Source organism: Psammomys obesus, unplaced genomic scaffold (genome assembly GCF_907164565.1).
Source record: "Psammomys obesus unplaced genomic scaffold, mPsaObe1.curated_primary_1811, whole genome shotgun sequence".
NCBI classification, from domain to species: Eukaryota; Metazoa; Chordata; class Mammalia; order Rodentia; family Muridae; genus Psammomys; species Psammomys obesus.
The window spans coordinates 3263084-3277978 of NW_026590062.1; the positions used below are offsets into that span (position 1 = coordinate 3263084).

The window sequence follows — 14895 nt, forward strand, 5'->3', positions numbered from 1 at the left end:
AGGGTAGAAATGGGGTTTCCTTACCTCTGAAAAGGTCATTTGCTAGGAATCTTGTCACTAGCAAGACACTGAGAGCATTCTCCCGAACAACAGACTCAGAGAGTACACTCAGCCAGCACCACTGTGAGGGGCCATCATGGCCTTCGGCTCCACCTGTCACCAAGCAACCACACAAACTTTACGATGGCCAGCATCACCTCCTCTACCATCATCCATCCCACCACACACCCATCACCTGTATCCCCTCTACTCCCCTCACTCCCCCCACTCTCACCTTCTCCATTATCATAATCACCACAAGGGCCTGTAGATTGATTATTGCAGACCCACATACCCCAAGAAGCATGCCCACCCAGGGTCACCTAAAGCCCAGGGCAGGGGAGGTCTGAGTCCATAGGTAGCCACTCTGGTCCTAGAGTCACAACATCTTCCCTGCGCTCCAGCGGGGCGCCCTGCCCCCACATCTGTGGTGCTGCCTCAGAAAAACCCTCTGATGTCCTTGTCATACAATGAACTCAACCTCAGGGCAGGAAGATCTCTGAGCTCAAGGCCAGCCTGGTCTACAGATTCAGTTCCAGGACATCCAGGGCTACACAGAGAAACCCTGTCTCAATACAAAAATAAAACAAAACCAAAGATGAACTCAACCCAACCAACCTCACAGCAATTTCTTACATGCAACATTTTGTGTGAAATGAAGACTGTTTCTGTTCCAGCCCGAAGGTCTCTCTGATTATCTTTATTCAAGAATCAATTCCCAGGGCTGGGGCTGGAGCTCCGTCAGTAGGGTAGAGTTCTTGCCTGGCACGTGTGAAGCCTTGGGTTCCATGCCCAGTATTGCATAAAGACAAGTGTGTGTGGCACATGCCCGTAACCCCAGCACTCTCCGGGCAGAGGCAGGAGGATCACCCTTGGCTATGCTAAGCGTTTGCAGCAGCCCAGACTGCAGGCCGCAGTATAAAAGCAAGGCAAGGCAAAGAAGAAAACAGAGTCCCGTCCTTGAACAGACCCTGTCTGGAGCCTCTTTCTCTGCCACTCCCATTTCCCTGTTTTCATATGTTCTAAACAACATTTTCATACCTGTCCTCTTGTGTCCACCCTGGTGTGGGCTTGTGGGTATTTCTGTAGGCAAGAATGCCAGATGCTACCTTCCAGGAAGGTTGACGGTCCCCCACCAGTCTGCCAAAGCCAGATGTGCAGAGAATGAGACCAACGCAAATGTGCTAAAAAATCACAGGAGAAGGCAAAACCCCAGGCTGGCTGCCTTCCATGCTGGCCCAGATCTCCAACACAGCTCTGCATAGGCTGAACCATGAGGAAATGGGCCTTCGGCCTCAAGATGCTCAACTTGGTTAGATAGGAAAAGGGGCATCCCCGGAGTGGAGCCCCAACTTAAAAACAGCATCTCATGTGGAAATGGGTCTGGAGAGGGTCCCTGGGGCCCAGTCCCTGGCTAAAATCCAGCACAATCCTCCTTCTCCCCTAGGTCAGAGATATCCTGAGGCCCAGAAAGAGCAAGTGACTCCACCAGGGGGCACAGCCCAGCAAGGGGCAGAGGCCAGACCTTCCTGCCAGGGTTCCTGGCTCAGGGCCTGCCCAAAGACCCCAACTCCATAACAGATCTCCAGAGAACCTCGGGGTGGTAGGCGGGGCTCCAGAGCCCTGGACTCTCAGAATGTGCCTGCATGCCGCACCTGGGCGGGTCCAACAGGCAGGGTTTGGTCACTCAGTGGCCTAAGCCAGATGGCCACTCAGCAAGCTCCCCTTCCATAAGAGAAAGACCAACAGGTCATGGGTCCTCATGAAAGGTGCCAGGCCACCTTGCTCTCTGACCCAAGTGCCCTTGGAGGTTAGGGCCCCGAAGACAGCTGCGCCATGAGCAGACAGACAGGAAGAGAGAGGCCAGCTCCAGTCAGAGCCTTAGAGGACGCTCTGGTAAGCCACTAGAGACAAATGTAGCACCCAGCAATGGAGAAGTTGCCACAGGCTTCCTGGGGTTCTTTCTCGGCCTTGGGTAGTTCCTTCCCCCAAAGCACTCTTCGCTCATCCAGCCATCCAGCCATCCACTCATTCATTCATTGACTTATTTACTCAAAGCCCTGCAGTAAGTGAGGGAAGCTGGCTGGCTATGGAGCTCAGCCACCCAGGAGTTAAACTCAGACACTTCCTGGCTGTGTCACTCTGAACGGGTCGCTGCACCTCTCTGAACTTCAGGGGTTTTCCTCAGCAGAAACGGTAAGTGACCTCAGCGCCACGCTCTCAGCTTTTTGAGGACCCTGTGCACCGGGAAGTGCTTTGTTTCAAAGGCCGAGGCAGGAGGATACAGCCTTTGAAACCACCCTGAGCTACACCCTGTCTCATAAACAAACAAAATCAAGTGGCGATTGCCCTTCGTGGTGCATGCTGGTGCCCAAGAAGGGGTGGAAATTCTAAAGTGAGGTCTAAATGCTGAAGAAAGACAGAGCTGTGGGCTCGGGGGCCTGGAGCCTTTCACAGCATGGCTGCGAGGGGATACACCCGGCCTACCCCCACTTCCTCATCTGGAGTGTCACACTCCTTTCTCGGCACTTACTGAGCACCTGCTGAACTGAGTACCTACCCAGCTCTGACTTGCAGGGTTGGGAGGAAAAGTTACGAGACTCGGGGGTGGGGGGACCCACAGCACCCTCTTGAGAGCCTCCACTAGTGGGAGCAGCAACGGCACAAAAATATTCCCCTGAAGGTTCCAGCCTGCGCCTTCCTGCCAGGCAGAGCCTCAGCCAGAGTCAGGGCATAGATTAAATGCTAGAATTAACCCTTGTCTCTGGAGACCCTCTCCCAACTGTGCCTGGAGGTTGTCCTCACCCAGACTCCTATACCCAAGTATAGGAGTCCTCCATTCTTCCCCCACTCTGTCCATGTCGCCAGCCCTGTCTCCAGCTGCTGACCCAGACAACATTCAAGCCCTGGCCACGGTCACCTTGTCGACAAGGAGAGACGAGAAACAGCTGAGCTGTGACCCTTGGTAACCTCACTGGACACCTCAAAAAACGCCCAGGGTTGTGCGGGTCAGAGGGCCAGTCTCTCATTCCAACATGAATAGGGTCTTCTCCCATGACAGCCCCAGTTCTTGTCTCCCAGCCCTCAGGACCCTTTAGCTGCCCCCAAAGAAATGCTCCTCTAGGATTCTCACTTGTCTCTAGGAGGCTCTGAGCTCAGGCCCCAGGGCCTCTAAACTCACCTGAGAGGAAAGGCCTCTTGTGAGAGCTCAGAAACAGGCCTCCTCCTCCTCCTTTTTCCACCCCCTCCACCAGTCACAGCTGAGCACCCATAGGGGGCCTAGTCCCAGAAGAAATTCTGTTCCCATCTGAACCCCCACCATTGCTCCTACTTCAGTCAAGCCCAGAGGGGTTAGGTGACTTGCCCAAAACACAGATGGGAGACAGAAGTGAGATCCCAGCTCTGTGTCTCTGTTTCTGTGCCATGCACCCTGCCCCTCACACTCAGGAATTCCCTGTCACTTGGGGAGAGAGGAAAGGCCCCAGGTTCTAAGTCCTCTGCCTTCTACCATCTAGACCAACCCCTGGTCTCCCTCCAGTTCTTCAAGCCCTGAGGGAGAAGTCCTCCCTCCCCAGCACCCCACCCCTGGGATCCTTCCAGGGAGGGAGGGACGTCACAGGCGCCTCCGGCCCCAGCGTTCCTGGAAAGGCCAGTTTACAGGCTTGGCTATTTTTCACTGTGCAGCTGCTACCATAAACCCTGCTCTCCCCACAACCCCCCCCCAAGAGGGGGAACAGCTGTAAAGGGTCTCCAGAGCCCAGAGCTGGCGCCAAGTCCCCCACCCCTTGCTATTTCTGAGCAGCCAGAGAAATCTTGAAATTAAAACCTCCCGAAAGAGGGGCAAATCCCCGTTCCACTCCAGCAGAGGCCCATTTTTTCTCCAGAGCAGAACAGCGGAGTTCTGCCCCGCTCCCATCTGGGCCTCATGTGACTGAGCATACCATAAAGAACAGGGGATGGAGAGAGGGCTCAGTAGTTTCCAGCACTGGCTGCTCTTCCAGAGGACCCTGATTCAAAGCCCATCTCCCTCTCCCAACCATCTGTAACTCCAGCTCCCAAGGACCCAATGCCCTCTTCAGGCCTCCACCCACACCATTAACACACATGGTGCACACACACGCACACAAGCAAGACACCCTCCCCCCCCCCCCCCACAAAAGCGAATAAAAAGCTGCTTTAGATCAACCTGATCTACTCCAGCACACCCCAGGTGATCCTTTTAGAAATGGATTTATTAGCCAGGTATGATGGTACACATCTTTAATCCCAGTGTCTGAGAGGCAGAGGCTAGCCTGGTCTACGTATCTAGTTCCAAGGTAGCCAATGCTACATAATGCAACCTTCTCCTTAAAAAAGGAAAGGAAGGAAGGAAGGAAGAGAATTTATTTATTTTATTCATTTACTTATTTTATGTGTGTGTTGCTGAGAAAATATGCACACATGCGCACATGGACCCTTGGAGGTCAGAGAGAACATAGAATCTCCTAGAACTGGAGTTACAGATGAATATGAGCCACCATGTGGGCGCTGGGAGTCCAACCTCCCCCCACCCCCTTCTTGAGGTCAATTTGCTGCGACAGAACAGCCAGCAAACAGCCTAAGGAAGGCTTTACCCTGGCTCATGGTTTGAAAGGATGGCCTGGACAGCACAGGGGCAGCTCTGGGCAGCGCAAAACCTCCTCTCTCACTCCAGCCCACTGGACGTACTGTCTTCAGGACTGGGTCTTACCAGGGCGGTTAACTTCTCCGGAATTTTCTCTGGACACACCCTCATGAAGGTGTGTCTCCCAGGTGACTCCAAGTCCTGTTGGCGAGGAACCACCACCGTTCTGATACCCACTAAACTAGAGGCTCCCTGAGGTCACGTCTGCTCCAATCCCATGGTTCAAAGCTCTGTGGTGACCACGTGATCTTGGACTCTTCTGAGTCTCCGAATTCCTTTTTCTTCCACATCTTAGGGACTGGTTTTGCTGTGTGACAGCCAGTGTATTTACACCACATGACTCTTTCCGTTGGAAGAAGGCCCTGTGAGGAGAGTTCAGGAAGCACTCTGCCTGCACATCCGTGCATCACTAAAGCCACGCCTACACTTGGGACATGAGCTTTTAGCTGTTTATCCCTTTTGACGTTTTCATATGAGTGCATAGTGCTCTTCAGTCATCCTCACCCACTGCCTCCCCTCACCCACCCCTCCTCACCCACTGAATCCCCTCCTCACCCCACTACCTCCTCTCATGCCCTCTGCTCTTTCTGAACTCCTTATTCCCCTCTACCTTTATGTCTGTGTGCCTGTGTCTCTCTGAGTGAGTGAATGAGTGTGAGTGTGAGTGTGTGTGTGCGTGTGCGTGTGCGTGTGTGTGTGTGTGTAGTGGTATGCATGTGAGGAAGCCAGAGGACAATTTGTATGTAGGAGTCAGTTCTCTCCTTCCACCCTGGTCAGTCCCTTGAGTGAGCAGCAAGCTCCCTTGCACACTGAGCTCCCTCTCAGAACCTAGCCCAACCGTTTAGTAACACCGATAAGATGCCGCTGCGCATCATCCTGTTTAGAGGCTGGTGATCAGCTGTGCGTCCCCATTCTCCCCACTAGTGAATTCGAAGGCTGCGAGGAAATAACCCAAGCTTTCTTGTTGATAGTTTCAAACTGGAAACAAGCCAGCTGCCCAGAAGCCCGTGGTTGGATGAACCGACTGTGGTATGCCAATGCAGCAGAGAACTGCTCAGCAAGGAAAAGGGGGAATGTTGCTCCCCACCACAGTGACAAAAAACATCAAAAATATTCACGTGGAGCAGGGGAAGCCAGACAGAAAAACAGACACCACACAGATCCATTTATATAAAAAACCTAGAGCCAGGTGGTAGTGGCACACGCCTTTAATCCCAGCACTTGGGAGGCAGAGGCAGGTGAATCTCCAAGTTTGAGTGAGTTCCAGGATAGCCAGAGAAACCATGTCTTAGAAAAACAAAACAAAACAAAAACCTAGAAAACAAAAGGAACCTAGTGACTTCTGGGGCTTAGGGAGTGTGGGAGCTGGATGAGGAGGAGGCTGAGGAGGGGCGTAGGGGAGATTTTGGAAAGAGTCCAGAGTAATGTCTTGAAAGCCAGGTGTGGGTCCTGCTATCCACAGGAGCCTAAGGCAGGAGGACCAGGGTTCAAGGTCATTCCCAGTTACGTAGAGAGCTTGGGGCTAGCCTGGGCTACAGGACACTCTGTCAGGAAGGAAAAGGTTGAGGGAGGGAAGGGAGGGGTTTGTGGGTGACAGGTGTGTTCATGAACTGGTCTGTGGTGACACTTTTGTGAGGACATGTGTGTCACAGGCCACCAGGCTGTGCTCTCAGGCACACTAACTAACCCACAGGTCAGTCACACCTCCGCAAAGCCATGAACATGACCTAGGTCTCCCATGCTATGTCCAGCCTTTGACAATGAGCAGCGGACACGTCCACTGCTGTCCTCCGCTGCCACAAGGCCACACTCTGTGTAAGCATACGTCTCTGGTGGTAGGCGCTTGCCGAAAAGTCATAGTTAGAAAAGGGTTGCCAGCAGTTTCCCGGCAAACCAGAAGCCGGAAGGGCTGATGAATCTTTACAGAGAGGAACAGTGATGAGGCCAGAGGCTGGCCCACCTCACAGCCAGCTTAGGGGAGGAAGGAAGAAGAGAGGGAGGAAGTATCACTCCCATGCTTCCTCTACCCCACTACCAACAGCAGGTTTTGGCCTTTGGACCACTGACATGTTCTGGCCAGTTGTGACCCACTCCTTCAATCCTAGCAATGATGAGACAGGAGTTCGAGGCCGACCTGTGCCACACGGCAAAGCCCTGCCAAAATAAAGCAAATCACACTTATAAATCAAAAAAGATGGCATGTTCTAAAATAAGGCAGTCAGACCTCACTGGGCTGAGGACGCCTTCCGAGCTGCAGACAGACCCGCGTTCAAATGCAGTGTGCCCTCAAGCAAGCTGCTGCCCTCTCTGTGGTGGGGGTCAGATGAGGCTGTGTGGACAATGTCTGCCTTCCCTCCTCCTCACACAGGAGCAAGCCCGTACAAAGCACCAACGTTATGCGTGTGTGCACGAATGCACGTGTGTGCAGCCGCCATGCGAAGTGCCAGGGCAGCTGTGAGGTGGGATGGAGCCTCACGTTCCTCTTCCCTGGAAGAGGAGTTGGGATGGTGCTGCTCTCAGTGGGCTTCATTACCTCCTTCTCTGCAGGGTTGGAGCCAAGGGACCTGCTGCTGCTGGGCAAACACTCGACACTGAGCCACACCTCAGCCCCAACCTCCTTTACACAGCGGCAGATACCCACAGAGGTGATGTGCCCACGGTCTCACGTTGGCTGAGAATAGAGCGGGCGTTGAACCACAAGTTCTGACCTCACCAGGAGAGGGATAAAAACAGGTGCAGAGGCCACGTTTCTGCCTCCTTCTGTTCTCACCTGAATGTGACCAGCCCTCTTCCTGGGGCTGACCAGAGTAAGGTGAGGAAACAGGGCGCCTGCTTCCCGTTGTGGCTTTTCAGCCCCTTTACCATAGGTCACTAGCACAGGCACACAAACGCGCACACTCGCACACAGTGGCAGCAGGCCCAGCCTGGACAGATGGGCAGGACAAGGACACCCTGTTCAGACCTTGGTCCCCTGGGGACACTGAGGTTGTCTCTCTTGACCTTCAAGCTCAGCTCTGTCCCTTGTGGTCCCAGCCCACAACCCCTGCTCTCCCTCTATGGCTTCCTGGGTGTGTCCACAGAACAGTCCTTCTGGGCAGATCTCTGCAGATGTGGGGGAATTAGAAAATTCTAAGCAGGAGTGGAGCTCTGCTGTCCCCTCCCTGAGGCAACCATTCTCTCCTTCCTCCGTCCCTCCACCCATTCACCCACCCACCATCACTCCTCCCTCCCTCCATTAATCCCTCATTTTCTCCCTCTATCTCTCCCTCCCTCCCTTCCTCCCTCCCTCCCTCTCTTCCTCCCTCTACCATCCCTCACTGAACACTCAGGATTGTGTCCGCAGAGCTGTGTGACGTGGGCGCTGGCTGCAACTGCTCTGGGCCAATCTCTGGGTTGTGAAAGTAGTAGTAGCATTTCGAGGTCTGAGAGTCTCAGTGAGTAGGGTGGACCTGGCAGAGGACAAAGGCCCCATCACCCTGCCCACCATGGGCCACTGCCATCACTGAGCCCTGGAGGTGTGGAATGAGGAGTAGCTGAGGAAGAAGCAAGATCCAGGGAGCATCTAGGCCAGGAGCTGATTGCATGCAGTATAGGAGGATGTAGTTGGGATCATGACATACTGGAAAAGCTCAGAGGCACAGGAAAGCTTGGCTCCTGTCCTGGCGCTCAGGCCACCTCCTTAGCCCCTCCCCCTCCAGGATCAGAGGACACACACTGCTGCTGAGGCCTTGTACTCCGGAGAGCTCTCCTGGAATTGGTGGGAGCCTGCTGGCCAAAGAATCATTCTCCAGTGTCTTCAGGGACTTGGTGTGACCTGAGGGAGCTTATGTGCTCCCCGGCTACAGTGATAGGGACAGAGCCTGACACCAGAGAAACGGAGACACTCTGCCTGAGCCGCACAGTGCACCGGAACAGGAGGTGCTTGGGAGTTCAGAGGCAACTCTCTTGGTTGCTGGAGGACGCTGGGCTGGGCTGAGAGAGGCGGATCTCTCCCAGCTGCACAATACAGAGGCCTCTATGTGTTCCGGAAGCCTAAGAACGGGCCACGCAGACTAGATGTGGGATCCTTGAAGTGCCAGGGCTGTAGGAGACAGCCCTGTGCCACCACCACCCTGGGAACCTGACATGTGTTCCTGACTCCCGGATTCCAGACCACATCTAGATTCCAGAGGGCCCAGGCAGGTCACCATCACAGGAACTGGCCATCAAAGGGAAGGAGGAAGATAGAAGGGGAGGGGAGTCAAAGGCTGGGTCTCTGGAGGCCAAAATACCTGTCAAGGGTGGGTGGGTAGGTGTCCGCAAACACCGTCCCTGAGGCCCTGTTAGTACTCACCCACCTGCAGGGAATGGGTAACCACGACCTCACTACTGCCCTGACCCAAAGCACAGAAATGAGGTGTCTGTGGTATGGTGTCACCAGCTGCAGAGTCAGGCAGAGAAGTGTCTGAGTGTTTGACACATCACCTCCAGAACTCCTCAGGAATGTGGACCCCAACGCCTATTCGCACCCATCTTTCTCTTTGCCACACCATTCTCAGCTCTTGAACCTGGCTGATGCCCTCCCACAATGCTGCTCCCAGCCCACAAACACCCTGTCCCTGCAGACCTGTGCAGCCCTTGATAGTCCAGAGAGACTCAAGCCAGATCAAGGTTTATTACGATACTGTGTCATATAGCCACACCTGAAGAGCTGAGGACACGGGGAACCGTGAATGGAGGTGTGGGGAGCCCCTAAGACACCTCTGCCCTGTCAAGGACTGAGGAACGGCATGGGCTCAGGCTGCCAGACCACTGTGGGAGCGAGCAAGCGAAGGATGGGGCCAGGCCCTGCTCCAGGCTGGGCGTCAGAATCCAAAAACAAAACAAACAAAAAAATGGCAGTTGCACCAAACGCCCCTTGGCTTCCAGGTGCTTCCGGGACTGACAGAGAAGGTCTCTGCTCATTCCACTCATGCCAGCATTCACGAGTTACAAACACCCATCAGAGCTGCTTGACACTGGAGAGAGCCAGACTCCCTGCATCCCGCACCCCAACTCTGAACCAATCAGAAAGCAAGCCGCCTTTGAGAAAAGCTGAGAACAGTATTTTCCAGAGTGGGGAGCTGTGAGATTGGACTTCGTAGCTCTTAGCCGCCATCCTGATGCTAATTAAGCAGCTTGGGGAAAAGCGTAGCAAAGCCAGCCAGTAGGAAACCTCAGAGAGATCACGTGACTTTCAGCTTGGTTTTCATGGATTGTCTAGGAGAACTCTGTGATGTAAGTGGGGACCCCTTCCAGAAGCTTCCTAACAGTCCGCTGAACAGAGGCAGAGTGGCAAACACCGGTGATGGGAGATGCAAATGAGGTTTCTTTGCGGTCTGTCGCTACTAGATACGGCCTGCACCTTGCTTTCCCAGTGGGCGCCCGTGTGTGGCAGGCCCACCCATTTGACATCTTCCAAACCTAATGGCCCACTTATTTTCACAGCTGAGATGGAAACAGCAGTGTTTGCCGCCTGAAGGGGACCTCTGGCCTGTTCCCCTTCCGCTGTGTGGACTGCCTCATCGCAGCTCCAGCTGGGATGTGACTGTCCTTCCTCTCCCAGAGAAGTGGTGTTTTAGGGTGAAGGCTCTCCCAGGATGGCAGGAGGCATTAAAGGCACTGGAACTGGGGGTGATGTTTCTTGGGTGCACCAGGGCCATCAGCTCTGCCCATTCGGGGTCAGGGTTGGCACCAGCAATCACCAGGGAGGGGTGTCAAAAAACAGTTAGAGCTGAAGGCCTTTCTTGACCGAGGAGGTGACCCTCAAGGAATCAGCAGTCGGGCCCAGCAGCTTTGGGGCCTCTTAGACACTGGGGGAGACTCTGTTGCAGGCACAGGAACTTTCAGGGGGACCGGCTGGTTCCTGGGATTCTGGGGCTAAGGAGGAAGACCCTTCTGGTCCCCCTTGGCCCTCATTGGCTTCAGGAATCCCTTCAGCCTCCGCTGAACCTGACTCCTCTGGGACGCCCAGCTTCTCTGCCGAGACCCCACATACTGGTGCTTCCTGGGCCTCCTCCTGGCTGACGGGCTCCTCATCCTCCGACCCACCCTTCACTGCCTTTGTTCCCTCCTCACTGCCTGGCATCACCCTGGCTGGAGACCGGAGGTTCTGGGTAGCAGCCAGGATGTCAGCCTGGAGCTGCTGGGAGGAGTCCAGGGCCTCTTCCGGCCGGCTGTCAGGCGCCCTGTCTGGAACCTCACTGAAGGTACTGGGCCCCCCAGCCCTGTCACTCTTGTCCACATACTTCTTTTCAGGGAAGGAGGATGGGTAGTAGGCTGTGGCCTTGTGCTTCTGGCGGGTGATGAGTGCGGCGCAGACGATGAACATGATCAGGAAGGTCAGCGAGCCCACCACCGCAATGAGCATCACGTACTGGCGGAAGAAGTCCATGATCCCGTCCAGGAGGTTGGTGGGGGGCGCAGGGCCCTCCAGCTGGGGTTTCCCTGATGTGGGACTGAAGGCTGGAGTCCGGGGTGGTGGCAGGCTCGGTGAAGAGGCTGAAGAGCCCTCAGCTTCCCCACTGCCCCCCACATCATCCAGGAAGGACACAGAGTAGGCTGCCGCAGGCACAGGCCTTGTAAGTAGTAGCAGAGACAGGAGGAGGCTGGGGACCATGGTGACCCACAGAACCTATGGGGAGAGGTGAGAGAGAAGTCAGGCTGACAGGCTGGAGGGATGGCTCAGAGGTTAAGAGCACTAGCTGCTCTTCCAAAGGTTCTGAGTTCAATTCCCAGCGACCACATGGAGCCTCACAACCATCTATAGTGAGATCTGGTGCCCTCTTCTGGTGTGCAGGTGTACACGCAGGCAGAATGCTGTATAAATGATACATAAATAATCTTTAAGAAGTCGGGCTGTGTCTCCACGGTCTCAGGACTCAGGAGTGGCTCACTAGTTCCTGTGGACAGTGGGAACCCAGAACCTATGTCACTTAGCTGAGCAATACACATATACACACACTCCAGGATACGTGGAATGCGACCTATCCCGTGTTCCTCTTGTGTTCCTGAGATCAGAAACTGCCTTTTATTCATCTCTATGTCCTCACTGTTTTGCACACTGAGCATACCCTAAGTGCGCGATAGATGCTTCTGCACCAGCGTGGCTGAATTCACAATCCTATCTTACACTCGTCGCTTAAATCTGCATCGGATGCTAGTGGAAGTGTCTTTGTGTTACGTGTGGGAGGAGGGATGCACTTGGAGACCAGAGGGTAACGTGGAATAGTTGAATACCATTCCTCCTCTGGGAGCCTCCACTTCCTTTTCAAGGCAGGGCCTCCTACTGGGTCCTGGTGCTTACGTGTCACATGGTGGGGCCAGCAGCCCCAACAATCCTCCTGTTGTTGGCATCACAGGCGTAACCACGCTGGCTTCTCACGTGGGCGCTAGAGACAGTTCAACTCAGCTCTTCCAGCATCCCCACCTGAGCCTGCTCCCAGCCCAATCAGAAGCTTGTCATGGATGCCTGAGGGCTAGCCAGCTACCCACTAAGGGAGAGGCTACGATTGTCCCCGTTTCCAGCTGCAGAAACCAAGGCTCAGGGGAAACTGAGGCTCAGGGGGATCAAGTGACTTCTCCAGAGAGACCTGAAGTCATCTGGCCTGAGGACTCTGGGAGGTGGGATTGGAGGGTGGGGTTGGAGATGAGGGGGCTGAGGGACATCTCTGCACAGGAAGTGGCCCCAGGGCACCGCTACCCTGAGGCCTTGGAAGCTGCAGCAGAGGCCTTCCCAATCCACCCACTTCCACTGCCAGAAGCCTCTAGATTTTGAAGCTGCCAGGTCTGCCAGCTCTATAGGAGTCCTGAGTACCAGGGTGCGGCTGGGGGTACCGTGACTCCCTCCCCCAATCCATGGAGGCCCGGATCTCGCTGTGAGCCTCTGAAAATCCCAAGAGGTTCCAGGGGGGGGAAACCACAGTTCCTGGGGAGACAAAGCTAGCTAACACCATAGCCCCTCCGGATGCCTGCCGCAGCCCCTCCCCACCGCCACCACTAAATGGGAACCAGATGTACCCCTCCCCCTCTGGAAGGCTGCTCCCGGCATGAACCACCCCCAACCCTACCCTCAGACCCCATCTGGCCCAGACAACTGGGCTGATTAATAAATTCCTCATTGCCCAAGTTTACACTAGCTCTGCCAGCCAGTGGGAATAGGATCTGGGGTTCAAACTCTTGTTGGCCCAGCAGAGGGCTCTGGTCCCTGAGGCAGACTGGGGCTAGAAGTCTAAGACAGAAGGCTCTGATGCTGTCTCAGGGGATCTCCCTTGGAAGAGGAGGCAGAGGCAGAGGCAGAGGCAGAGGCAGAGGCAGAGGCAGAGGCCTGTTGCCTGCTCCGGGCCACACAGCAAGTTTCTGAACTGCATCGGGAAGCTAAAGTTCCCAGCGCCTTGGCTGCAGGGCCTGCTGGGTGAGGCAGGTGGCTTTACCTGCCTCTTGTGTGACAGGGGCTCAGGAGGGGAGGGAGGAAGGAGGCTGGTCATTTATCGACTGCCCCAATGGCCAGAAGCTTTCCAGTTAGGTGTGCTGAGCCCTCGGTATCTCAGAAAGCCGGCCCGGGTGCCCTGCCCCCACCCAAAGGAGCTAACATCAAACTATTGGTCCAGTTTGCAGGGAGCTCAGCCTCCTGGCCCCTCCAGTCGGCTCTGGGCAACTCACAACCCCACAAGTGCTGTGTACTGTGGGGATTGCTACACTGTTCTTTCTTTTCATTTATGATTAAATTCTTAGGGCTTAATTTTTTCAATTCTTCCTCTCTTGGTTGGATCTGCAGCAGGGCAACTGCACCGAACGCCAATTTTGTCAAATTGGACCAAACAGCGAAAGACAGACGTTCCTTTCAGAACATCCAAAGAGGCTAAATGGGCCAGCGAGGTGGCTCAACAGGTGAAGGGGCTTGCCGCCAACCCTGAGGCCCTAAGCTTGACCTCCAGAACCCAACAGGGTAAGAGGAGAGAACCAACTCCCACAGGCTGTCATCCGACCTCCACCATAGCCTGCACAGCCCCCTACAAACATATAAATGTAATAAAAATTTTTTTTCTAAGGTGCTTAAATTTCCAAGGGGGCGCGTTTTGTTTATTTTCTCCCCTTTTCTGCCGCACCAGAGCCCCGTGTGCACTAACCAGGCGCTCTCTTGCTGAGCCCCTGGGGCTCATGAACAGTGACGGCCTCCATGAAGGATGCTCCATCCTGGCTCTCTCCCTAGATGCAGTCTCACAGTGGTGACAGTGATGTGTCCCAGGACACACAGATGATCCACGACTGGGCTAGGGTTTGAGTCCTCTATCAGGGGCTGTGGAGGCTCACATGAACTCGCACATGCATGCGTGATGCATGCGTGTCGGTGCACATACAGGCCAGAGGGCAATCTGGGGTTCACCGCCAGGAGGTCTCTGCCTGGGATCTGGGGATCACCAAGTGGGCTAGGCTGGCCCGTTTCCCTGACCTTCTGAGGCTGAGATTTCAGGAACATCACTCCGCCTGGCTTTTTTACCTGGGTTTCCGGGCTTGAACTCTTGTGAGTCCTCATTTTTTCCTTGGCGTTTTACTGACCTACTGCCTCCCCTTTTTTGGGTGGTGCTGGGAATTGAACAGAGAGCCCTGTGCATATTGGGCAAGTGCTCTGCCACTGAGCTACACCCCAGGCCTGGGTCAGCAGAGGCAGGTTTGCAAATCCAGAACCCTGCTGGGCTATGTATTATGATGCTCTCCGTAAGGACAGCTGTGGCAGCTGTGGCAAGTGAGGGCTGTGGCTCCAGAGACACAGGCACCGTGACCACAGTCCTGAGGACTGCAGAGGTCCCCGAGCAGAGCATGCTGACAGAAAGCCACCGGGCCAGCTTGATCAACCTGGCTGCATCGTGTCTAAATCTGCCGGCTGCCTCCTCTCGGCCTCTCGTTCCCCATTTGTCTGCAAACGGGCAGCAGGTAGGGAGACTCCAGGTTGAGGCTCAAGGAGCTGCTGAGACTTTATGAGAGAGCACTGCAGGCACGGGGGGCGATCCTGCAGGAAAGCTGGAATTCAGGAATGGAATGCTCCAGGGTAAGCCAGCATCTTCCCTCAGCAGACCCGTGGCTGTCAATTGCACTGGCCCCCTAACAGCTCAGCCAAGGAGCAGAACACACACACACACACACACACACACACACACACACACACACACACACAC

At 54.9% G+C, this 14895-nt stretch overlaps 1 protein-coding gene across 1 annotated transcript in view; it reads right to left on the reverse strand.

Moving 5' to 3' along the window:
• Positions 1-9344: 9344 nt before the first annotated feature.
• Positions 9345-14895, reverse strand: part of Tmem119 (transmembrane protein 119) — a 7078-nt gene continuing 1527 nt past the window's right edge. Inside the window, exon 2 of the mRNA XM_055606156.1 lies at positions 9345-11354. Within this exon, the coding sequence (XP_055462131.1) occupies positions 10527-11339 (813 nt within the window). The 5' untranslated portion in view covers positions 11340-11354 and the 3' untranslated portion in view covers positions 9345-10526. The remainder of the gene's footprint in view (positions 11355-14895) is intronic.